This window comes from Gopherus evgoodei, chromosome 3 (genome assembly GCF_007399415.2).
Source record: "Gopherus evgoodei ecotype Sinaloan lineage chromosome 3, rGopEvg1_v1.p, whole genome shotgun sequence".
In the NCBI taxonomy this organism is placed as follows: domain Eukaryota; kingdom Metazoa; phylum Chordata; order Testudines; family Testudinidae; genus Gopherus; species Gopherus evgoodei.
The window spans coordinates 149249090-149274493 of NC_044324.1; the positions used below are offsets into that span (position 1 = coordinate 149249090).

General features: G+C 40.8%; 1 protein-coding gene across 3 annotated transcripts in view; it reads left to right on the forward strand.

Moving 5' to 3' along the window:
- FMN2 (formin 2) overlaps nucleotides 1-25404 on the forward strand; it is a 232174-nt gene that overhangs the window by 79575 nt on the left and 127195 nt on the right. For all 3 annotated transcript variants that reach the window (XM_030556975.1, XM_030556976.1, XM_030556977.1), the window contains 3 exons: nucleotides 1039-2675; nucleotides 3830-3974; nucleotides 21853-21940. In XM_030556975.1, the coding sequence (XP_030412835.1) occupies nucleotides 1039-2675; nucleotides 3830-3974; nucleotides 21853-21940 (1870 nt within the window). The remainder of the gene's footprint in view (nucleotides 1-1038; nucleotides 2676-3829; nucleotides 3975-21852; nucleotides 21941-25404) is intronic.

Below are 25404 nucleotides of genomic sequence, written 5' to 3' on the forward strand. Positions count from 1 at the left end.
TATTACCTGAGTAGTTCCTTGGATTATGGTCCTGATAAAGCACCAGTCATTACCATTCACTATTGCTAGGCTACATCATTTCCTTGTGATGCATTTTAATAAAGCACATCTCCATTTAAACAGAACACACTCCATTACTGGTATTTATTTAGGAACATAGGAACTGGCGTATAGAATAGTCCATATGTTCCAGTAATCCATTTCCAACAGCAGCCAGTACCAGATGCTTCAGAGGAAGCTGCAAAGTTGGCAATTAGGGAATAACCTTTTCCTAAAGGAAACTTCTCCCTAATCCCTTTTGTTAACGGTTGTTTTATGTCCTTAAACATGGCAGTTTTGATGCTTTCTGAACTTGGGGAGAAGTAGTTTTTAATTTTGTCTTATTTCTTGTTATGGTTCTGCTAGCTCAAATGCTATGCTGTGTAGCTTACTGTACTCAACATGCAGGACTTTCTGCCATCATAACTTGGCCATGAAAACCAGTATGATTGCATTATTTTCAAAATTGGTTCCCTATTTTTTTCTTTTATCCATTCTCGGGTGAATAAGGCCTGGCTAGTTTAGCATGTATTCAAATGTAACATTCAGTAGTTCACCTGGTCTGTCAGGCTCAGTAACAGTGAACTAAAGAAATACTTGAAGTGTTTTCAATCATTAGTGAAAATTTGTGCAAATTTAAATATTTTACATATATTACATCTAACTACAAAAAGAGAGTTGCAGTACTTTTAATCCACTGCTCTGTGGTTCTTTGTCCATCTTTGGAAAGCAGTACTGTAGACAGGAGAATAACATCGGAATATAAAGAACATACATGTTGATGAAGTCATAATCACTAATTATAGTGTGAGTGCCTAAACTAATTTCCATAGTAGGTTGTTTCTGGGGATATGGTGTCTCCGTTCTTAGTGAATGTAGAAGTAAATTGTTTTCTCTAGCTCTAGATGGTGCTAATCCCTATTTAGCTTCACTGTCCACGTGTGCTAATAACAGTTCTCTTGTCTTTCTGTTTGTTTACTTTATCTTTTCTTTTCGAAGGATGATTTTGAGTTGAAATCTGAGGAACGTGCTAATGTAATTCAGCAGCTGGAGCAAACCATTGAGGATCTGAGGACCAAAATTGCAGAACTGGAGAAACAGTTCCCAGCAACAGAGGCACAGATTCCTTGCAGAGACCAAGAGAGTGAGAGTGGACACTCAGTTTGTGGGGAACGTGGTAATGTGGATCTTCAAACAAATGAAGAGAATGTCCTACCTAAAACTGTTTTAGAGGTAAAATCAGTACAGACTTCACCAGTAGAAGATTGTTTTACACACTCAAAGCCTTCAGCCAACACACTGCCACAATCTCCTCTCGACCTGGAAGGAGATAAAATTGAACGGCCATCTCAACAATTGCCAACTCTTGAACTATATCCCACATATTGTTCTGAAGTATCTTTAATTCTATCACCAAAACTAATCTCGATGCAGCTGGATGAAAGCCAGTCCACAGAAAGTAATTCACATCCACCTCGTCCAGGACCTGACATGGATCTGTCTGCTTTGTTTGAAGAAGCAACTGTATCATCAGCTCCCCATCGGTCTCAAAGTACTGAGAGTGTGACTTGCAGTGAATGTTTCCCTTCGGTATCCTCTGAACCCACTTTTAGCATCCCACCCCCACTGCCTGGCACAGAACTATCTGTTCCCCTGCCTGGAGCAGGAGGCTCTTCCTTCACATCACACTTGCCTGGTGCAGGTGTCCCATCCCCACCACCTTTGCCTGGTTCAGAACTTGTCTTGGCTTTGGCTGGCACAGCAATGCCACCCCTGGGCCCCTCATTGCCTGGCATAATTATGCCACCTCCTCTACCCCCACCTTTGCCTGATGGAGTGATGCCATTGCCTCCCACTCCTCCATTTCTTCCATGTGCAGGAATCCTACCTCCGGCCCCTCCTCTGCCTGGGGCCAGAATACCTCCAGCCCCTCCTTTGCCCGGTATGGAAATCCCTCCCCCTCCGCCACCCCCTCCTTTGCCCGGTATGGGAATACCTCCCCCTCCGCCACCCCCTCCTTTGCCTGGTGCTAGTATCCCATGCCCACCTCCTTTGCTTGGTATGGGAATGCCACCCCCGCCCCCACCTTTGCCTGGTGTAGGTATACTGCCCCCTCCCCCACCTCTTCCTGGTATGGAGATGCCACCCCCGCCCCCACCTTTGCCTGATGTAGGTGTTGGAATGCCACCCCTTCCCCCGCCTTTGCCTGGTGTATGTCTACCACCCCCTCCCCCACCTCTTCCTGGTGTAGGAATGCAACCTCCTCCCCCACCTTTGCCTGGTGTATGTCTACCACCTCCACCCCCACCTCTTCCTGGTATGGGGATGCCACCCCCTCCCCCACCTTTGCCTGGTGCAGGTGTACCACCCCCTTCCCTGCCTTTACCTGGCATGGGAATACCACCCCCAGCCCTGCCACCACCTCCACCTGGGGCAGCTCTTCCACCACCAGCCCAGGGAGGCTTCCTGCCAACTTTTGGCCTTCCACAAGTCTGTGGGGTTCTTCCTCCTCCATTACCAGTTGGTTTATTTGTAATGGGGATGAACCAGGATAAAGGGAGCAGGAAACACGCAATAGAACCTTCTCGACCCATGAAGCCTCTTTATTGGACAAGAATTCAGCTTCATAGTAAAAGGTAAAATATGTACAATGTGAAGATGGAGAATTTTGTTTTTGTTCCAAGCCTTTTTCAATAACATGGGGTGAAATTAATTAAGTGCTTTAGTGTCTTGTAAATGTTCTTTACAACATACACATTTTCAGTATACTTGCAATTTTAATTTTAACTGGCAATTAAATAAAATGCCCATTGCGTTTAGCATTTTGTGTGTTAAAATTAACCTTGAACTGCTTATTACCCATGAAAGCTATTTTACAAAGGTAATAATTCAATATTGTCTTTATGAACTACAGAGAGCATATTAGTAAGAAGTGCTATTTTTTCCCATTTTTATCTAGAACAGGTCAGTGTGTGTGGCGGGGGGGAATGTATATTTTTGCTGTTTGAGAAATCTTTTAAAGAACCATTTTTTGGATAACTTTGAGCCTGATCCTGTGGACCCTCAGGGTTCTGTGGACCCTCAATATGGTGATACGTGTCAGGCATTTTGTGACTCAAATGTAAGTCGCTTGTCCCTTTTCCCCTTTCCACCAGCACCAAGGTCCTGTCTCAAGCAACTTGCAAACTCAGATAGTTTTATGCTCCTCCAAATGAATCCATGATCTGCGGACACTCACTCCCCATGTCTCCTACCTTTTGATGTAAAAGATCCACTTGCCTGTAACCTTTGTTGCTTGACGCTGCTCTGGCTTACATCAGATTTGTTAATGTATTTTTCTATTTTGTGGAATGCCTATTGTTTATAGAAATACAGATTTCATACTCATAGGGAAAACTAATCATGATTTCAGTAATATTCTCTCTCCCTGCAGACCACTTCCTCCATCTTCATACTTTTTGCCACTTAATAGTGGGTTTATCTTTCTCAGCCCAAGCTTATTTCCAGGTCTGGTTTTTGTTTTTGTTTTTATATACTGAGCTAGTGATAACCCAAACTGTGTGGCATGTGTGAATATAAAGCAGTTTGAAGCATATTGGGATGTGGAAAAAGGGAAAACTCAATATATAATTAAAAAGGAGTTCAGATCCAAAATGCAATCTATTAAACTCCTGCTACTCCTAGGTAGCAGTCGCTTAAAAATACTATTAACATTATTTTTCTTCATTCCACCATTTGTGACTATATTTAGTTTGACATTGCTCTACATAGGTCTTTTGCTTAACTTTAGAGATTCTAATGCTTCACTTGTGTGGGAAAAAATTGAAGAGCCTTCCATAGATTATCATGAGTTTGAAGAACTATTTTCCAAAACAGCTGTTAAAGAGCAGAAGAAACCAATTTCAGACACCATCACAAAGACAAAGGCTAAACAAGTGAGTAGTCTTCTTTTCCCATACTTTTGGGTTGGTATCTATCTACGCATATCTGGACTGCAATAGGAAGCTGTGATGTATGGGGTTGGTTTGTTTTGTTTTGTTTTTTCAAAATGTTATTCTACATGCTATTTATATACACACGCACACATGGAGAGTATGGGTAATAATTTTAGAAGGTAGCTACATTTACTAACTTCCTCTATATTCCAGGGCCACCCAGAGGATTCAGGGGGCCTGGGGCAAAGCAATTTTGGGGGCCCCTTCCATAAAAAAAAATTGCAATACTATACAATAATATATTCTCATGAGGGCCCCTGTGGGGCCCAGCACAAATTGCCCCACTTGCTTCCCCCCCATGGGCAGCCCTAGGAAAAATAAACCTTCTGCATCTCAGCACAAACCCAGTTTTGAGAGAACTTCTTTATAAGGTATCACTGGTTCTCAGCATCAGCTAGTGATAAAAGGCAATAAAGCTCATTAAAAGGGTTGGACAAATATTTTCTGTCAAAACTTTTTCTGGATCCAAAACTAGGGGTTTTTAAAAAGCAGAAAAAAAATCACGGACAATGTCTGTGGGTTTGTCTTTAGTATAGCTAATGTACATACTCCATGAACTGAGCATTTGAGTTTGTTCCAGAATCTAGGATGAGCCTATGTTGTGAAAACTGAAATGCTCAAAATAGCACATGCATGTGAATGGACACAGGGTGCTAAAATTAAATTAACCCAAGGGTTCTCAAACTGGGGGTCGGGACCCCTCAGGTGGTCACAAGGTTATTATTGGAGGTTGCGAGCTGTCAGCCTCCTCCTCAAATCCCGCTTTGCCTCCAGCATTTATAATAGTGATAAATATATAAACAAGTGTTTTTAATTTATAAGAGGGGAGGTCGCACTCAGAGGTTTGCTATGTAAAAGGGGTCACCAGTATAAAAGTTTGAGAACCACTGAATTAGCTCCTCTGAAGCCTCAGGGAATGCAGGGGATGGGGGTCTCCCTTGGTAGGGTTGGGAAGGATATTGCTCTTCTCATGTGATCCCTCTCTCAGTGGCTAATTTTAAATGAAGCTACCCTACCCTGACATGAATCTCCCTATGGCACTGAAATTAAATATAGACTATAATTTGGCGTTTGAGAAGTGAAAGGGATGGTAGCCCTAATGGAAAAGCTGACAGCTTGGCTCTTCTGCAAGCCTCAAACTGCTGAATGAGCTTTAGGGTACAGAAGGCTGTGCCTCCCAAACAGCCTGGCCCCGCCCTCATCTGACCCTCACCCACTTCCTGCCCCCCAGACTGCCCGCTCCCCCTCAGAATCCCCAACCCATCCTGCTCCTTGTCCCCTCACCATCCCCCAGAGACCCCACCCCCAACCACCACCCTGGGACCTCACTCCTGCTCCCTGTCCCCTGACTGCCCCTGACCCCTATTCCCCCTGCTGAGTCCTGACAGACCCCCAGAATGCCCATGATCCAACCCCCTCTCCCCGCCATTCCCTGTCCCCTGACCATCTCCCCCAACCTCTGTCCCCTCTCTATCCCCAGGACTTCCTGCCACTTAGATGCCAGGGCTGGGGGGGGGGGTTGGCTATCAAAAGCTTTTCTTTTTCACCCAGGGTTAAGCCTTCTGATTTTGAATGCCTATGTATAACTTTGTTCATCTTCTGCATAGCACGATGATGCAAGGGAAGAGCATGTGTAATCCTTATGGCTCCTGCTTGGGTTCACTAGTTCTGGTATTCAAATCTCCTAACTCTGGCTGAAAAATCTCTTCTTTATGCCAGACATATCGATCTTCTCCAAGAGGGAAAGAAGGACTGGTTCATACAGACAAAGTTCTCTTTATTTAGCCAACAGGCACTCTGATACAATGGCAATCAGCATCATATGGTGGATTCTGGCATCCTAACAACAGAATCTTTGGGTTTGTGGCTTGATGTTTTGTCAATTTCTGCTCAAGTCCATAATGAAAGCGCATGTTTCCCAGTTTAGCAGGCGGGCTCTGGTTCCTCATTCTTGTTGAATGTCCTCCATCTTAGAACGCCACTTGCCATGCTGGCTATTTATTTTTTTCACATGCATTTGCTTATAAAGTGATTCTTTAAGGACTTCTTGTAACTGTACCCCTCTAATGCAGCTTGGTAGGCTTACAGATCCTTCAGTCATGTAATGTTCATATGACATCTATATTTAAAAGTGGCCTTCTCGGTGGTGATGGCCTCTGTTAGGTGTGTGAGAGTCAACATCAAGCTTTTATGGCTTACCCCCCTTCCAATGTATTTATAAAGACAAGGTAGTTTTTATTATCTTTTCTGAATATCTTGCTGAAAGTCTAATTTTTATCTAAATCTCCAGTTCTCCTCTCCAGATCCCATGACTCTGCTGGGCTTTATTCCACAAACTTATTGTAAGCATGTGGCTATTTCTTGAGTAGACTGGATAGCTTAGGTCTTTCTGGAAGTCCATCTAGTTTGTTGTATTTTGAGAAATGTTCTCCTTTTGGATGTTCTGTACAGATGCTACTAAAATGGCCTGTTCTTTATACTCATAGTTGATAACTGAAGGTTTGAGCTCAGATACCGGGAGGGGTGGTGCATAAAGTCTATTGCACCAGGGATATGGTACTAGACTCACTGTTTGCTCTGCATTCTCATTCATCCCTCCATCATAACTTCTGCTGTATCCACAGTTACTCCCTACACATGCACACACGTTCCCCAGACCAGCTGCCCCACTTCAGCTAGCAGCAAGATGAGATACCATTATTTGTTAATTAATCATCATATATTTGGCATTAATCTCCAGGAAAGAGGATCTGTGGAGGCAATTAAGCAAGATTGAAAATTTAAATACTTACAACTTAATGGAGAACTAGAAATACATTGTCTTCATATATTCATACTTGTCTTCCCTGCGTCTTTGAAGTCTGTGGCTTATGAGCCTTTATTTTCTCAGTTCCTATGTCTTTCCAAAAAAATCTTTTTAATAATGAACCTGATGTCAAGTTACATGTGCAATTATATGTAATGCTGTCACCTGCCCTCCCCCAACACACACACCACCACCCATCTTCTGAGGCCAGTGTCTCCTGGTGGTTCTGAGTTCTGCAAAGCACTGACCTGAAGTTAAGATGTGCAGAAGCAAGATATTTGGACATGAGACTTCATCATTGTCATAAACATACAGCTAAGGGTAGCATAAAATCCCTCCTTACCCTGTAAAGGGTTAAGAAGCTCAGATAACTTGGGTGGCACCTGACTAAAAGGACCAATAAGAGGAGAAGATACTTTCAGATCTGTGGGGGAAGGTTTTCAGTCTGTCTCTCTCAGAGCCTGCCAGGAAACAGGACAGGGAAATTGCATCTCCTTAAGCATATCTGACCTAAGCATCTAGTATTGCAGAAATAGAAGTAATAGGAAAGAAATGCATTAGGCTATCTTTTGTTTTAGCTTGTGAATTTTCCCTGTGCTAACAGGGAGGTTTATCCCTGTTTTTGTAACTTTAAAATTTTGCCTAGAGGGGAAATCCTCTGTGTTTTGGAGTCTTTTGTTATTCTGTAAAGTATTTACCATCCTGATTTTTACAGAGGTGATTCTTTTACCTTTTCTTTAATTAAAATTCTTCTTTTGAGAACCAGATTTGATTTTTAATTCTTCTTAAGATACAAGGGTTTGGGTTGGTGTTCACCTGTACCAATTGGTGAGGATATTATTCTCAAGCCTCCCCAGGAAAGGGGGTGTAGGGGTTTGGGGGGATATTTGGGGAAGGTAGGGCTCCAAGTGGCCCTCCCTGAATGTTTGTTTAAATCACTTGGTGGTGGCAATGATAGCCGATAGGAGGCATGCCCAATAGGAGTTCAGTGAGCTCAGCACCTTCAAGATTGAACTGCCAGAGCACTCCACTTAATCATAAGTAACTTAATTTTCATTATAGTCCTATAAATGTGTTCTACATTTCAAACAATGATTTTTTCCCTTTGCTGCAGACTTAACAGAATTTATTTGTTGGGATCAAAATACAATATTTGAACATCAGAATTATATAAAAGTAAAACAATCACACTTTGATTATGGATTGTAGAATCTACAATATATACTCTTTGACAGATATGTAAGGTTGCATTATGTGAAGTGAGTCAGTGTTCACCTTCCAGCTTTTTAATATATCATATTCAATTGCTTCATGGTGTTAGGGTCTTAAATATGTGAAGAACAAAGTGGATTTTTGCTGCTTTTAACACTGAAACAATCAGGTGGTGATATTATTGGAACCATGTACATGTAGTAACTTGGCATGAAGAAAAGTGAGTGCAAAATTATACCTGATGCCTGCCCTGTGAAATACTACTTTGTTTACATTTTATGGGGTTTGGCAATGCAAACCTCTTTAAACAATAAAAATGATGGCTATTAAGTTCTATGTGGCAGACAAATAGTGGTTAAACAGAGACAGACAGTAGTTGTGGTTAAACATTAGTGGATGTGGCTTGCAATGACTGACATAATTTGTTTTCCTTCCAATGTCAAGAATTTTCTTATATTGTTATCAATTATGCTTCAAGTAGACCCTGAACATTTTAAAAGGATTCTCAAGGAACATGTTGCCTGCGCACAGAAGTTAACAAGATTGAACTTAAGAATGTTTCAATTTAGAACCAACAATTTGTGTTGCCATTTTAACACGATACAAAAGTATCCCCTTATGTGTTACTTCTGGTGTATTTATCAGATTAATGTGGTGCTGCTGCCCCTCCAGCTTCCCCCACCTGAAAATGCCATTATGGATAGGTTGATTTATTGAACTTCTGTCTCTGGAAGTATCAAACTGATAGCTAAATCTGTTGCTTATTATGCAGAGGAGGCAACAGAAGCCTTCATTAGAAGTAGCATTTGCTGAAGATGTAAATGTAAAATGCTCATATTGATAAACAGACAAGGTGGGTGAGGTACAACTTCGGTTGGTGAAAGAGACAAGCTGAAAAGCTGCACAACTCTTCCATAATAACACTGCAAACAGCTTATCATTTAGGTTTCCTAAAATATGAAACCAATAGAGATTTGAAATGGATAGGCTTTAAAACCCTATTTTATGTGCACATCCTCAGTAAATTTGAATGCGAGTTCATTTTTAATATTTTTTAAATTGTACCATAGTAAACATTTGGTAATGAAATTCATCCCTGCTCAGCAGAAGAAGCCATTATTGTGAGAAAGCATAACCATAATTCCACATGAGTGTTTTATAGGAAGCACCTTTAAACTGTTTCTGACTTGCGTGGATTCTCTGATAGATATTGGCATTTGTAAAGATCCTACAATTAGTGTTTTTTATGGTGATCTGTTATACAAAACAGATGTGTTTTGTATCCTGTTGGTCTATGGAAAATACCTTTTTCATTTTTTCCTTCTGGACTTGGAAATACATGTTGTTTGTGTGTGTATGCAGTGCATTGAATAGCACTGCTAAGTTTTTAATGTTCTTATTTGCAGAAAACTTTTATTTGTGGAAATTGATTTGTTTTTCTATGACGATGCTTATACGTGCTTAGTTGTGGGTTGATTATATATGCTACATGTAAAACATTGGCTACATTTGAAATAGTTTTGGAAAAAAGCTGTCCAAATAACTTTCATGCAGTGTTGTATAGCTGTGGTAGTCCCAGGCTATCTTGTACTGGACCAGCATCTGTTGATGAGAGAAACAAGCTTACACAGAGCTCTTCTTCAGGCCTGGGAAACTAATGCTATGTCTACGCTAGCAAATTTGTTGGCTAATTTTTTTTCTGTCAGAAGTGTGAGTCCACCCCCGACAGTGACATAAATTACTCTGGCATAAGCACTAGTGTGCACAGCACTGTGTCAGTGGGACACAATTTACGCTGCTGCAGCTCTGTACATGTAGACATGTCCTAACTCAGAGAGACTTGGCTAAATACAAGATGTAACAGGTTTTTTTAGCATAAATAGTTAACACACATTTCAAGGGATTATTCCTCGTGAAGTGGTCCATTAACACCTCTCCAGTCATAAGGGGGAAAGGACCTGGGGGGAGGGAAGCAGCTGGTAGGGAGGGCAGTTAGTGGGTTAAGATTTCTGTAACAAGCCATAAATCCAGTATGTCTATTCAGTCCATGATTTTTAATGTCTAGCAAAGTTATGAATTTAAGCTCCCAGGCTCGTCTTTTAAAAGTGTTGTGCAGGTTTCCTTTGAGAATGAGGACTGATAGATCAGAGTGATTGCTTTGTGAAAAGTGTCCACTCACAGGTGATAGGGTGTTTTTGTCTCCTATAATTTTTTTTGTAAGATCATTCGAAAGTGCAGTGATTGTCTGGTTTCACCACATAGTTTTCATTGGGCATTTAGTGCACTGGATGAGTTACACACATGTTGTGATAGGCATGTGTAGGACCCATGGATCTTGAAAGGTGTGTTGTGAGGGGGTGTTGATCATTGTAGCAGTATAGGTAGGTCTGCAGGTTTTGCATCTGTTGGTCTGGCAGGGTCTTGTGCCGCTTTGAGTTGATGTGCCCTCATTTGTGAGGAGCTTGCTTCTGATGATGAGCTTGGAGAGGTGGGACATTTATTTGAAGGCCAGAAGAGGAAGTTCAGGAAAGATTTCAGGATGGGGTCATGTAGAGGTGTTCAGCTGGAGCTCGTGCCCCTCCAAGGTGACTGGGAGCCAGGCCACTTCGCTACTTAAATCTGGTGACTCGGGGAATTAGCCTGGCCGGGCAGCACTCAGTCAGGAGCTCAGGGGCTGAGCAAACATTCAGTAACAAGCTCAGGCCTTGGGTCAGGGTGGGGCAGCAAATAGTCAGGGGCTCAGGGGCTGAGCAAACAAATAGGTTTAGGATGCCCAGGTCCTAGCTCCGAAGGACCAGGGAGAGGGGGAGACTGCTACCCGCACGTTGGGTGATGGGGGACACAAGCCTACCCACTCCACTGCGTCCCAGCCTAGGGCCCTAGCAGCAGCAGCAGCAGACCTGCTACTGCATCAGTGGGGATCCTGACCTCAACACACTGACATTGGCTCTGGGTGTGCTGTAGCCAGACTAGGGTCGACTGCCCCCGGGTTACTTCCTACCTCCCCCTCTAGAGTTACCTGCATTGTGACGGTATCCTCCACAGAATCAAGCACCATGGGTTCCTCGGGGTACTCAGTGAGCCATAGGCTTGGCAGCTCCTCTGAGTAGCTTGCCACTGGCAGGCTTAACAGCTTCTCTGGGGTCTGGTCAGCATCAGGCCTCGGCTGATTTGGCCAGTCCTCGGGTCGATCGCAGACTGTAGGAGTCTTTCCACCAGGAGCTAGGCCACAGGCATCTGGCTTCTCTGATGGCCAGGGCTCTAGTGAGCTCTGGGGATGGGCTTTTGTACTTCCTGTTTTGCACCTTGACCTCTGAGGGGCAGGCGCAAGCTCCACTGGCTCCGCTCACTTTGGCATCCGGAGGGGCTCGTCCCCCTCCGGGGTGGCTGGGAACCAGGCTGCCTCACTACAGGTCCCCACTGAGTATGGGTTGTAGTCGTTTGATTATACTCATATGGGTTCTAGTGTGGAATGGTAGGTGACAAGTAGGGATGTGTGGTCGGTTAGGGTTTTATTTCTGAATTGAAGCATGTTTTCCCACAGTATTTGGATTGTCCATTCTGTGGACTTTCTCCTCAGAGCATATATCATATTTCCTTGCTGTTGATAACATATTTCTTAGTTTGTTTAGGGTGGTCATTGGATCTATAAAGGTAGTTGTGGTAATCTATGGATTTCTTGTATATAGTTATCAGTAGGGTTTCACTTCTGAAGCTCATTGTGGTGTCTTGGAAGTTGATGCTAGTGTGGGAGTGTTACAGAACGCATTATAAGGAGTGGTGGTGGTGGCTGAAACTGTGGGGGAAATCTATGAGGGAGTTGCCAGAGGATGAAAATATCATCAATATATTTCAGTATATCATGTGGTTTGATGGGTTGGTCCAGAAATTCTTCTCTATGGTGGCCCATGAAGAGGTGGGAGTATTGGGGAGCCATCCTAGTACCCATAGCTGTTCCCATGATTTGGACATTGCTTATTGCTAAATGTAAAATTGTTATGGGTGAGGATGAAATAGATGGGTTTGGTGATGTATTTGGGATGCGTATCTGAGGGTTGTCCATTGTCTTGTAAATATATGAGGCAGAGAGCTATGCCGTCATTGTGAGGGGTGGTCGTATACAGGGTGGCAAGGATGGTGTTCTGAGGGATGTTGTAAATGTTCTGGAGTTTGTAGAGGAAACTGGCTCTTCGTGTGGTGAGTGTTTTGAGGATGGTTTCTGTGAGTCTAGATCAGTGGTCACCAACCTGTTGATCTCGATTGACTGGTCAATCCTGGACACTCTCCCAGTCAATCGCAATCTCTGGTGCAGTGGAGCTGCCTGTGGCAGCCCCATGCCACTCCCAGAAGTGGCCAGCATGTCCTTGCGGTCCTGTGGGGTGGGATGTGGGGGGAGAAGTCTCCATGTGCTGCTCCTGTCTGCAAGCACCACCCTCGCAGCTCCAATTGGCCGGGAATGGGGAGCTGTGGGGGAAGTGTCTGCAGAGAGGGGCAGTGTGCGGAGCCATGTGTCCCCCCAGGAGCTGCAGGGGCTCATTGGCCCCTTTCAGGTGCAGCATTGCTGCATGGTGCATTACTTGCTGGCAGGGTGTCCCGGCTTGTGATGGGGAGGAGGTGCTGATATGCCTGAGTGGGACCAGGTCAGGCAGGGAGTGAGTGACAGAGCAGGGGGACAGAGTGAGTGGGGCAGGGACGGGGCCTCGGGGAAGGGGAAGGGTAGATCCTGAGTTGCCCTTAAATTAAAAAAATGATCTTGGGTGTAAAAAGGTTGGAGACCACTGGTCTCCTAGATATTCCTTCAGTAAGAGTGCTGTGACCAGTATAGTGAGTCTGCTTGGGTTACCTTGTTTGGGTATCTTGGGAAGCATGAAGAAGGTCCTTGGGGTGGGTTTGTGGAGGATGAGTTGTAGAATTTTTCTTGGAGTTTTTTGGGGAAAGATTTGATGATAGCCTTAAATTCCTGAGTAAATTGTGTTATGCAGTAGTCTTTGAGTTCTCTATAGTAGGAAGTGTCGGAGAGTTGTCGGTTGTCCTCATTAATAGAGTAGGATGAGGATTCTCAGCTGTTGTAAATCAGTTTAGCTTCACTGAATTTGTCTTCAAAGAGAGCCACCCATGGATGGCCAAGCTAGCATCATTAAGATTTCCTGGCTCATTTTGCATTATAAAAACCCTGTTTTCATCTGCTTTTAGCTTTGCCAGTGGTTCAGGCAGAGATTTCCCATACTAGGTGTTATCCTCAGGCTGAATAATTTTGGATTAATATTGCCATGTAAAAAAAATCATAAAACTCTTTCCTGGAGAAACTCTAGTGCCCCTGTGCTTTGGAGCAGAGACTTTGAAATTTGGCAGAGAGCATGGTGACAGTCAAGAATGTCCCTATGAAATTTTCCATACATTTGGCCAAGTTATGAGCCACTACAAATCTGTTTTCACATGCTCCGTACAACTTTGTATTTTGTAGTAAAATGTTCCAAAGATTGCATCTGTAGTAAGCATGTTCCATCCCAGGAATATAGATGCTGAACAAGACTTTCCATGAACTTGCTCTTCCTGGCACCACTTTATCTAAATGATTAAATATTAATTGAACCTGACTTTCTCATGTCCCAGGTGAGGGCCATAACCACTGGGGGCTGTAGGGAGTCTCTCTCTGTCATGTGGCATCAGGCATGAGCACTGAGAGCAGGGAGACTTTTTCTCTCTTGTCTTCTGACCCCTTCAGCTGGCACCCAAGTAGCATGGCGGCAGAGGAGGAGACAACCTGACTGAAAAGCAGAGGAGTGAGAATCCAAATCCCTGGGATAGCAAGGAGGGCACTGGGACCAGTGGGCATAGAGGTTGGGGAGAGTGGGACTGGGATGTGGAACCAGGGAAGGGGATGTGGAACCAAGAAGGGGCAGCAGGGGTCAAGCTTAGGGGGAGTGGGGGAAAAGAGTCTGTGCCCACTAGAACACGCTCCCCTCAGAACCTGGACCACAATTAGAGCTTGGCAGGAAATAGTTATACCATTCAGCAAAATTTCTAAAAGTTTTGAAAAAAAAATTCTTGTTCCATATTGGATAAAAATGAGACCTTTTGAAGCTTTTTGATACTGCTTGGAATCTCTGTAGCTCTAAGTGCTGGAGTCCCACTCCTGATACACTCCTTCCTACCCAAACCCACCCCATATGCTACTGCTTGCCAAGGAGTCCTCAAAGCACAGTCTTTTGTGGTTTTCTCATTGTCTTATTCTGGGAGAATCCTCCCTCCCTAGGCACATGGGCTGTTAAAGAGGATTTATGCTGCTCTGGCCCTTTTATGCAGTTTAAAGGGTCAGAGTTGGGGGGAGGTTCTCACTCCTGATTTTTACTGCTGCAATAGCTGAGGAGGACATTAGGAGCTTCAGTGATAGTAGTAATTCATTTTTTTTCCAGAAAAATAATAGTTTAAACTTTTTAGTTCAGTGATACTTAGTTGGTCAAATTATAAAATGGCTACAATTTCTTCCCCCACACAACACTCATTGGTTTAAAATTTTGTCACCCAAAAACTTGAAGGTTTAATGCAATGGTATTTGATGGTTTCATACAATCACAGTTAAATGTGACAACTATTATCAATGAGATTTATATAAAACTTGTTATTTTATGTCAAATCATGATTTTTATATCTGAGTGCCATATTATCTCTGATTTAATTTAATTTTGTTCTTTGCACTCCAAAATCCTGTGAAATTAGAAACGTGATTTTGCGTAGTATGAATAGAGCAGAATCAAATGTAGATTTCTCTTTATAGCTATTTTAGCTCTCAAGTGCTGACTTCAGTAAAACACAAAGGGTTTTAATAACCAAACTGAGCAGTTATAAGTGGAAAGACACATAGCGAGTGAATAAATTGAGTAAAAGGCACAATCTTTATAGATCCTCTTCTGTCATCACATACCTTCTACTTAGAAAGACCCTAAAGCTTTTTCTTTCTGTCAGGCGAGACATCTCCTGTTTTTAGGTGGATCTAAGATCTCATTTGAGATCATAGCAGTTTCTCCCCTTTGCTTTTCCCCTTTCCTTTGTCAATCTCCCTGAAGTTCAGAGATAATTTCTAATAAAGTAACTTCAGAATGAGCATAATTTTTAACAAATTGAGGCATGCAATGGTGCCTTCAAAATGAATGAGGAAGTGTATTCCTAATTTGTGTGTACAATGACTAAGATTGTTTGTACCAGTTAGGTAAACACACGTGCAAATGGCCTGGTAAGAGAAGTTTGAAAATTGTGGGTTTTATATCAAATTTTTACAAAGTGTATGTTTGAAGAAAGACTATATTGTACCTTATGAAAGTCAATGGATTATGCTCCTAATTCACTTAGAAACTTTTAAAATCCCCCTATAGTTTCCTAAATAGGGACTGGAGAGCCTAACCTGAGTGACCCCTTTTTGAAAATCATAGCTGTGGTCCTCAAGGAATAAAGAGGGGAAAAAAGCCAGTTGTTGTGGATAACAATGAGCTAAAATGGCAGAGATGCTCAGGTCTGGCAGTTTGTGGGCGAGCCCTGTGTTTTGTTTTAAAATCAGGGAGTGGAAACATTTCTATGTATTTCCCTGTGCGCTTTTAAAATTTGAATCCATGATTGTTTCTAATTAGAGGAACATTTTAGTCTATTCTGTCTCCTGTTGAAGAACATGATGCTTATTTTACTTATTACTTTGTATCTGAATCTAAACAATCTGAGTAATTTTTCATCTAATGTCATAACAGCGAGTCATTAACTAGAGCAGCAATCTATTATTAGAGGATTACCTCTATAATAACACATGAGTGGTATTTGTTTCAACCAGCAACATATAAATCTATGCTATTTTAATGGTAAAACTGTGTGAAAGAATATGAACAATTTCTTATACATATGGTTGAAAGCTGAATAGTGAGGAAGGTGTGAAAGAATGAAAGATAAGCTAAAGAGTTAGCCCTGACCTAATTTTCAAACAAAAGTTGCAGCATTATGAAGTAGTCATATAAGGCTGGCTAGCAGTTTGCATTAAAGTTATTTTGCTAATTTATACAGTGTGACAACAGCTGGTGGATGGTACTTTTATAGAGGTGTATGGTGAGGAGAGTTTTGAAATTTCTAGTTTGTATTGATGTAAAGGAGAATCTTGAATTGAAGAATGGAGCAGAGCTGATTGGATAAGAGGTCCTAGTCAAGAAAGATATATTAATTTGGGGTTCAAAGCACACTTATACAGAGCCTAACCAGAACCAACCTTCCCTGGAGTATTAGACTTTAGTCTGGTCAGCATGCCTGAAAGTACTAGTGGCCCCCAGGTGACATGGGTGGCTTTGTTAAACACTTTGCCATGAAGATATATATTAAACACTTGGGGCAGCACACACTACTTTTTAAGACTAGTAGAAAATGTTGGGGATCTTGCTATATCACAGCATCACCACTTCTTTTCCCCTTACACTAACACTGTCAATACAAACTAGAGATTGGGTCTGAATATTTACTGGGAAACCTGGTGATGGTGATGATAAAATGTCATCCTCAAGTCTGTGGGGAGGGTGTAACAAGTGAAAGAAGACTTGGGGGCTTCAATACACTGTTATAGCCATTCTTTTCAATTGGAATAGACTGGAGTCTATCTAAGAGAAGTTGGCATCTGACTCATCACAAATTTCTTCAACTTATTCCAAAGGCCCCTTCTCCTGACCCAGATTCATTGCCACCAAAAGTATGTAAAGAAATAACCCATTTGACCAGTGCAGTAAAACAGCCCCAAAATAACAGCTATTGATTACCTGCAGTTCAGTCAACTTACTTAGCCAGTGCATCTTCAGAGTCAATGAACATGGTCATTGGCTGTTAGTATTTAGCCAGCTCCAGTGCATTTCATTGAATGCTGGAGCTGTAACACTCTACTCCTTGCTTCCCCTCTTAACAGCAAAGGAATTTTCCAGATTGTCCAGTGTTGGATATTTTTGGCTACAGCAGCCATAACTGGCTTCCTATGCTAAAAACGTTGCAGCAAGACTGCGAAGCTACCAGCACCAATGTCCTTCCTGATTAGTATTTTACTACAGCCTTACTTTTAGGATTGCCTTAACTCCTTTCTATTGTAAAGAAGCCACTGGATCTCCTCAATCCCTTAATGTAATGATAAATCTTGAGCCTTTATAGGAAACATGCAAAATTCCATTTGGTACTGTTTTTAGGGACGTATACACTTCCACCAGAAATTTGTTACCTTAAACTATTACTAATAAAGTATGTCTACACTGTAATTAAAAACTTGCGGCTGGCCTGTGCCAGCTGGCTTGGGCTTGTGGGGCTTTTGCTAAGGGGCTGTTCAAGTGTGGTGTAGATGTTCAGGCCTGGGTTGGAGCCTCATTACCCAAGTCATCAGCCACAGGTCTAATTGCAGTGTAGACCCCAAAAGGCTTTAGTTCCAGCCCAGTGAAGGGGATACAGGCTGATTAGTGCTTTATTGCTTTGATCTGGTCTTTTAAGTTCTTGTTTGGAAACTTAAGGTTTTTGCATATTCCATACAAATCTTATAATAGATTCTAGGTTTTGTACAGTTGAGTTGCATGTGAGTGGTTTATTTTTTGTTTAAGTATTAATTAGTAGTTTTCTTTACCAACAAGAACCATGGGACACTTTTGGTTAATACTAACAGTTAAAATATGAACCAGAAAGTGAAAGTTCTTGCAAAACTCTCCTTCATTAACCAAATATTATTCTGGGGAAAGGGAATCTTCGTATATTTGTTTCAGGCTATTATTATGTAACATCCTATATTGTATTACTGTTCACTAAATGTATCTTTGAATATTATTGCTTGTGGTGTTCCAATCAGGAACAAATTTGATCTGTAGTTTTGTTTACTGGTCAACAGCAAGGACCACTCAACAGTCAGAAGCTTTGTTTTAGACATTAATGTGCTGATATTATCTGTAGGTTCCTTTTTTCTTTTTTTAAGTTATTGAAAGAAGCATTCCAGATTACACAATAAAAGTTATATATTATGTGTAAGGTGCTTAGATTTTAGAGAGATTTGATTAGCAACCTTTTATTGTTTTTCCTTTTAACGGTGTCACTAGCCTGTAGCCCAGGGGTGGGCAAACTTTTTGGCCTGAGGGTCACATCAGGGTTCTGAAACTGTATGGAGGGCCAGATGTAGTGTATTAAATTGCTTCCCATAGAAATGTGCTACTTATGGTGTACTATTTACGGCTGCCTCCCAGTCCTGGTGCTCTATAAGTAGCACGTTACTATGTGGAGCAATTTAATACACTACACCTGGTGGCTCTCACAGCTGGCGGCACTGCAAGCTGAGGCTGCAGGGGAGGGAGGACAGCAGGGGATGGGTCAGGGGCTGGGAGCTCAAGGACCGGGTAGGACAGTCCTGCGGGCCACGGTTTGCCCACCTCTGCTGTAGCCAGTAGGCCTAGATTGCTCAGTGAATGATTTTATTGTAAATTGTGGGAATTACTTTAGGCACATATGCTAATATTCATGTTTTGTTAATTAGTATTGTATTGTTACAGCCACTGTATTGGAAGAAACATTGAAAGAAAAAGGAAACAGGAAACTTCAGTATTCATGCAATTTTCCATGGATTGAATGAAAACTCAAGTTAAGATGCGTATAAAAATCAAAATGAAATAACCTACTTTTTAAAATGTAACTAGCTAAAAAGTGGCAATTACTATGTCACAACCTTCTTTTCAATCACTTTTCTATACACTTTGTTCGCAGGCCCAGAAATGATAAGATCTTAGTCTTCACTTTGATGTTTCTTTGTACACACTTCTTATAACTCAGAATTTTGGCCCCAGAGGGCCAATATATTCCTAGTTCACATCTTATAAGTAGGCAATTTCTTTCCCTATTTGGTTACAGTGAAAAGTTATGATACTCAATAAACAGTAATTGTTCTCTTTCATTAGTTCACTCTGTAACAAGTTCCTGAGCTTTGACCTAGTTTACTTTCAATTTCTTTATCCTTTTGTTTTGTTTTTTTAGACTATTTCTTCCTAAAGTGTTTCCACTTACATTTTCATTAGTTCAGTTTCCTGTTCGGGGCAATTATCTTGCCTTCTGAAGATACTGGTTCAAACGGAACACAAGAAGGACCTCTTTCCTCTCCAGCTGACCACAGCAGGCTTAGTCTGTCACAATTATACTTCTGTGGGATGCTCTACTCTTGGGATTCAAAGCAGTGGAAAATACTTCAGTTCCACCGCATCACCAGAGTTCAGTTCATTTCTATTAATATATATAATTTTTAAAGTGAAACATTCTTAAGATTTATTAGTTAACATAGGAAGGGACTTCCTGCTCCTGGAAGAAAGAGTGCTGCAGTCTATAGCAAAATGCTTCATGGTTTTTCCAGTATTGCACAAACTTTGGAGACATATAAATGACAACAGTATAATAATGCTCTTTCTCTGTGTAATTGCTTGCTTCTCTCATGATGCCAAGATTTCCGTTGGAGGCAATATAGTGGCTGGAAAGATTGAAGCCAAAGCCTGAGGACCAATAGTTGTTTTATTTTGTAGACAGACATAGATGGTCTTAAATATGTTGTTAGTTACAATTAATAGCTTCTCTCCACTGCAAGAAAACCCTTACAGATTATTTCTCTGTCTAGATTTGGCTTAAGAGGTTCAGATCTACCTGAGATTTAGAAGTTCTAGTTTGAAAGAGAGAGAGTACTATGAGCTCCTTCGGTGGAAGATCCAGATTAATCTAATTGTTTTTCTTACTTATGAGTCAGAGTCCTATCCTTTAATTCTGAAATCTGCATTTGACATCCATGTTCAGTAGCTTTTTCAGTCCATTTGATTTTTATGTTTTGAGATTCCTTAATGATTTTTTGTCAAATTCTATCTTGAGTTTAGGGTTGTATTTTGTTTAAATTTATAAGCAAAATTTAACACATTTGGTTTCTGGCTTGCTACTTTTTCAGTTCATCAGCAAGATACAGTATTTTCATTTCACTGGCTAATTAGAAGAAGGGAGGTGTAGAGAAAGCAAGACAAAATATAAGGTGACACAGTGAAGACTTTAACTTTTATGAGACAATATAAGAAGCTAGGCTGCAAAAGCCTGACTCTGGGAGTTCCTCTAGCTTCCTTATTCTAGCCAGACTATCCACTAAATTCTAAGTCATGATCTTGTATTTCCCATTGTCCTCTCTTTATACATCAAACTAAAAACCTATATTCACTTGTATGAAATCCTGAAGGAATCAGACTTAGTAGTGGTCTAATGGAAAACACCTTGTGTACCTTTATACTTGCCTAGATATAAACCAACTTTTCGCTAGATTAATTCAGTTATCAGTTGTACTCTTTCAGATGTTGAGAGGAATCTTTTTCCAGGTGAGACTGGATGATTCGGCCATTAGGGCAGCATCCTCCAGCTAATAAAACTTAAATAGTGACTTCAAAATGTCCATAATTCTTTTTTTTAATTGTTCAACATTAAATGTGGTTTTGTTCTTTTTCTGTGTATTAAACATTATTTACTGCCCAGCAATGCTGACTAGAATAGTTTGATTTTATTAACCACCTGTCATGCATCAATTAGCTGTTCTTATTTTAATGCTTTATAACTTTGATCTGCCAGTCTGTTTCTCCTAAAAAACTAGGAACATAATTGCAACTACAATTTTTGTCTTGAAACCTTTGTACGACAATGAATTAAGATTATTTATTTTCAATGAATGCTCCAATTTAATTAAAAATATAAACTCCATAAGCTGTTTTTGATAATTGTTAAGGAGTCTGTCGCTTCTGGAAATTGGACTTTTACTGACTTTAATTACATATGACTTTTCAAGAACACTTGAAACTTAATGGCCTGTAGAGAGAAAAGTCTGTCTTGTGTCCCTTATATGGCCTGTGAGAAAGAAGTAGTCTCAGTCAAAAAGTAATTGGCATATACTTCTCAAACTATGAAGCAAATTGCTTCACACAGAAAACTCTTTTATCTAGGACCACATCATTTGCCTGATAAGAAATCTCTCCTGGAGCTACTCTCTGTGTGTTTTGTAAAACTGGAATGAGAAGCAAGAAAGAGACCACTATGCTTAAAGCTATCTGGAAGCTAGTCTGTAAATTAATTGTTGCTTTTGTGTTTACAGAGCCAACACATGGTATGTACAGATATGTATGCAGCTAATTTTAACTCCCAGCTACTCAAACAAGTAGTTTTGAGGTTCTGATGTAGCTTTCATAACATACTTTGAGACCTTTTGTGTTCCCTAAAAGTGATCAAAGAGCATCTCAATATGTACATGGTTATTTTGCTTTTTAAATATCATTCATATTTGCCACTACTGCATCAAACATTCAAATAAAATATGACATTCTCACAATTTTAGCTTACATTAAAGCTGGAAATCATTGTGTGGTTTTGGAAACCAAACACATTCCAAAACACAGTTGGAAACTTTTTATATGACAGCCTACTTTATAAGACAATAACATCAGTGTGAAGATGGAAATGCATAACCTAATGGAGGGTGAAATTGTAGCTTCATTGAAATCAATGGCAGTTTTTTACATTGAATTCAAGAGGACCAGTATTTCATCCAGATTATCTGGCTGTCTACACTTGTCATGGCTTACACAGAAAAAGTACATTTTGCATAGCATGAATAACAGCACATTGCTAGCTGTTTTATCCAATTAAACAAGTACAGTACAAGGTACCTTGCATTTCTTGGATTTGTAACTAGCAATGCAAAATATTTTATAAATCCTGGCCGCTGAGTGCAAGTTAATAAATATTTCTTTTCTTGGCCAGGTTGTCAAGTTATTAAGCAACAAAAGATCTCAGGCAGTTGGAATACTAATGTCCAGTCTTCATTTAGATATGAAAGACATCCAGCACGGTAAGTACAATAAACTTTTATTAAGTAAGGCGTTTCAATAAAAATATTTTTTCTAAAAGCCAGAAGGTACTTGATGCCAGTGTATAACCCATTTGATTAGTGTTACATAATTGCCATGCATTATATTCAGGGTTGCACAGTTAATGTGGCTGTTCATTCAAAGCCTTGCAATTTACATTCTTTCACTTGGGTTCTGTCAGATTCATGAAATCTAGCGTCTTTGGCTCCAGTCTATATGAAGAGATGTATTGTTGAGTCTAACTCCGTTAGCATAATTGGAAACCTAGACACCTTGAAACATTGCGACTTCCATTTTATTTGCTGTGTAAAATCACACCTATGTTTAGTATTAGAATATCACATATAGAATTCTTAGTTGCTCTATCTTCAAGAATGTTATAAAGAGCAATATTTTAGTGAGATTGAAATATTTTTCACATTTATACTAGGATGGCAAAAAAGAGGAGTTATTTATATTCAGTGTGTCCTTTATGCTTCCCAGGGCCTTTGAATAGATTTAAAGCAGACTGAACTGTCCTGTGAACTGCCAGCCTACCTATTAAATAAATATGGTTTCAAGTATAGTGCAGACTTAATAAATCATGAAAACATTTTTCTAGCTTTTTAGCCTACATCTTTACAGACGTGAATTCCAATTTCTGTGCTTAGATCATTTTGTGGAATAATTCATATTTAGAAAAATTTTACTGTGTTCTGTCAGCTTGTGAGTAACTCTTAATCACAATTTAAGTTTTTATTAAATTGTTTTGATGGTTACTAGACTTCCTCAAGCTGAAACGTTTAGGAGGGTAGTCATAGAACAAGGCGCCAGTACTGGCGCCAAGAAATACTTGGTATTTCTAAAGCTGGCAGATGTAGTTCAGTTAAGTCATTGAGTGAAATCTGAAAACAATGATATGGTCCTTTCCTTCAGTCAAATATTCAACTTGGTTTGAGTTAATAATGAGAACCTTATGAACAAAGGAGTACGCCTAACATCTGTGTCTGTGATAAAGCCAACACGAGTTCATTGAAAATTTGCTTGCTTAACATGCAATACTAACAATAACGTGGCATGAATGTCTGTAGTTGAAGGGGTCAAACAATATTATGCTTAACCTTTATCCTATTAGAATGTTAAGTATATAGGATCATCTGTCGTACAAGTTGCACACTATTTTGTATATTCCCCTTCAATAGCTGTTAGTTTAAAACAAAAAATCTTTGCTAAAGCGCAGTTCACTATTGTCCTTATTTACTTGTTGTCTGAAATATGACTGAAATTGTGAAATAGAGGCAACATTTTTCTATTAGGGAAGCTTTTGGAAAGTAATTCAAAGAGCCCGTCACCTGGTGGTTAACATAGTTTTGAAGGCAGGAAAGAAGCACTGACTGGGCCGAGCAAGGCAGATGATGTGCTACAAAATGACGCAAGATCAAGCATGCCTCTCGTCAATCCAAACCAACCTTCTCCCTATTTCCATTTGACTTGCACCTGGGCATTTCCCCTCTCTTCCTTTCCAGACATCCCATGCGCTTTCCAGTGTGAGCAGATGCACCTCCTCAGACCCACTCAGTTTGCTGATCCTGGATTTTGATGTTGGGTAGTCAGAGTGTGGGTCCTTAGTACTAATGCTACTGGGGAGGAAGGTTCTATTACACTTCCCTTCCTCCTCCTTTGACTCAGGACCAGCTGTCTCAACACTCAAAGCTTCCCCTGCTGACAACCATTGGAGAACATGGAAGCAGAAGCCAACTGTCCGTAAACGTCCTGTGTTTTGGCCTGGATTTCACTCTCACTCTCCTGAGAACTGCAGGCCAATCTGCTGGTTATATGATAATGGTAAACAACATCATCATGCAGTGTTGCCAGCTTTTGCAATTCTATTGAGAGTCTTGTGATACTTAGTGTTTTTCTTGAAGCTTCAGCTTCTGGAATCAAATGATTGAGAAAATCTGAGTTTCTATTTATTTTTTTAAAATGAGTTTACCACTCTTATGATTACAGTGAAAATCTTGCAGATGTGAATAGAGGTGAACCCTAAAGGTTCAGAATCCAGAAAGCAAATGATACATTTTGAGTGCTTGTTATTTATTTAAACTTCACTCTTGTTTGGGGCTGGTTTTTGGATGTTGAAGGTTGGTAACACCGAAGAACCAATTTCTTCTAACTCTGAACAAGGAAGTTCATCATAGGCGGTTGAGTGCCCCAGGCACCTCTGCAGGCTCCAAATTTCTGCTGATCTCACTTGGACCCTAACTGGGAAACTGAATCTCCTGAGGAAACAAGGAGACTGAAGCAGGAGGTGAGGATAAAACACTTCTAGTCTCTGTGGTCTCAGTGAGGTTGTTCCAGTTACAGCTGATACACCCTAGCTGAGATTATGAGGTGAAATTCTGGTCCTGTTGAAGTCAATGGCAAAACTCTTGTTGGCTTCAGAATTTAACCCTAGGAGTAGTAATGCACTCTCACTACTTTTTTGTCAGACCTCATAGCATAGAGTCTGTGGATGAGTGGAGGTTCCCTGTGTAGCTTGAGGATTTTGGACTGTGAGGGAAGGGGGAAGTGCCTGCAAGGCCATAGAGCAAGGACTGGATGCAGCCTCTATGATCCCCCACCTCTGAGTGGATCAAAGGAGACTGAAACAGCTCTGGACATAGTCTATCTCCCTTGTCCCCAAAAGGAACTAGGGTTCTCAGTGCTGGCTTCTTCCTGTGGCTCCTGCAGACTCTGTGATATTGTTAATGGTGGTAATGTGGCATTTTCCATGGCTTGGCTGAGGCAGCACAGTTCCCTCTCCTCATGCCTCACCTCAATGTCTGGGTTTCTCCCTCCTCCACCTGCCAAAATTTGTGATTTTAGACCCCCCCCACGCCAAACAATCAGGTTGTCAGTGAATGCTAATTATTAAATCATAGCCCCAAGAGCCTAGCTTCACTTTCTATTCATGCCTCGTTTAACTTGGACTTGAAGGCATGTAAATATCTAGTAGTAATATTTTTTACCATTTTATATAGCCTGACTATTACAGTAACAGAGAAACTGATGAGGGAGCAGGAGCAGAGAATTTAAATAACCTTTCAATGAAAAATTGATAAAATATACGAATGGTGTATTTGCAGTATTTGCATAAATTCCAGATTTCTAGACCTTCATTCATAAATTATGCTGTTAGAATAAGGAAACCAGTAATATTTTTAATACTACACTTATGCTCTACTTTACTCCACTTTGCAGTCCATTCTGCTTGACGTTGTGCTATAAATTTAAAGAAACAGTGTACATAGCCTTACAGCCCTGAGTGCAATACCGGAATGCTTATTTCTGAATTGTCCTCACTTAAAGTCTGTTGTACTAAGCATTTCTTTATCTTGGTTCATTGGGTTATATCGTACTCTGTACACAGATATTCCTTGTATTAAGTGTAACGCTGTCATAGTATCTTTCCCCAATCTGAACCTTA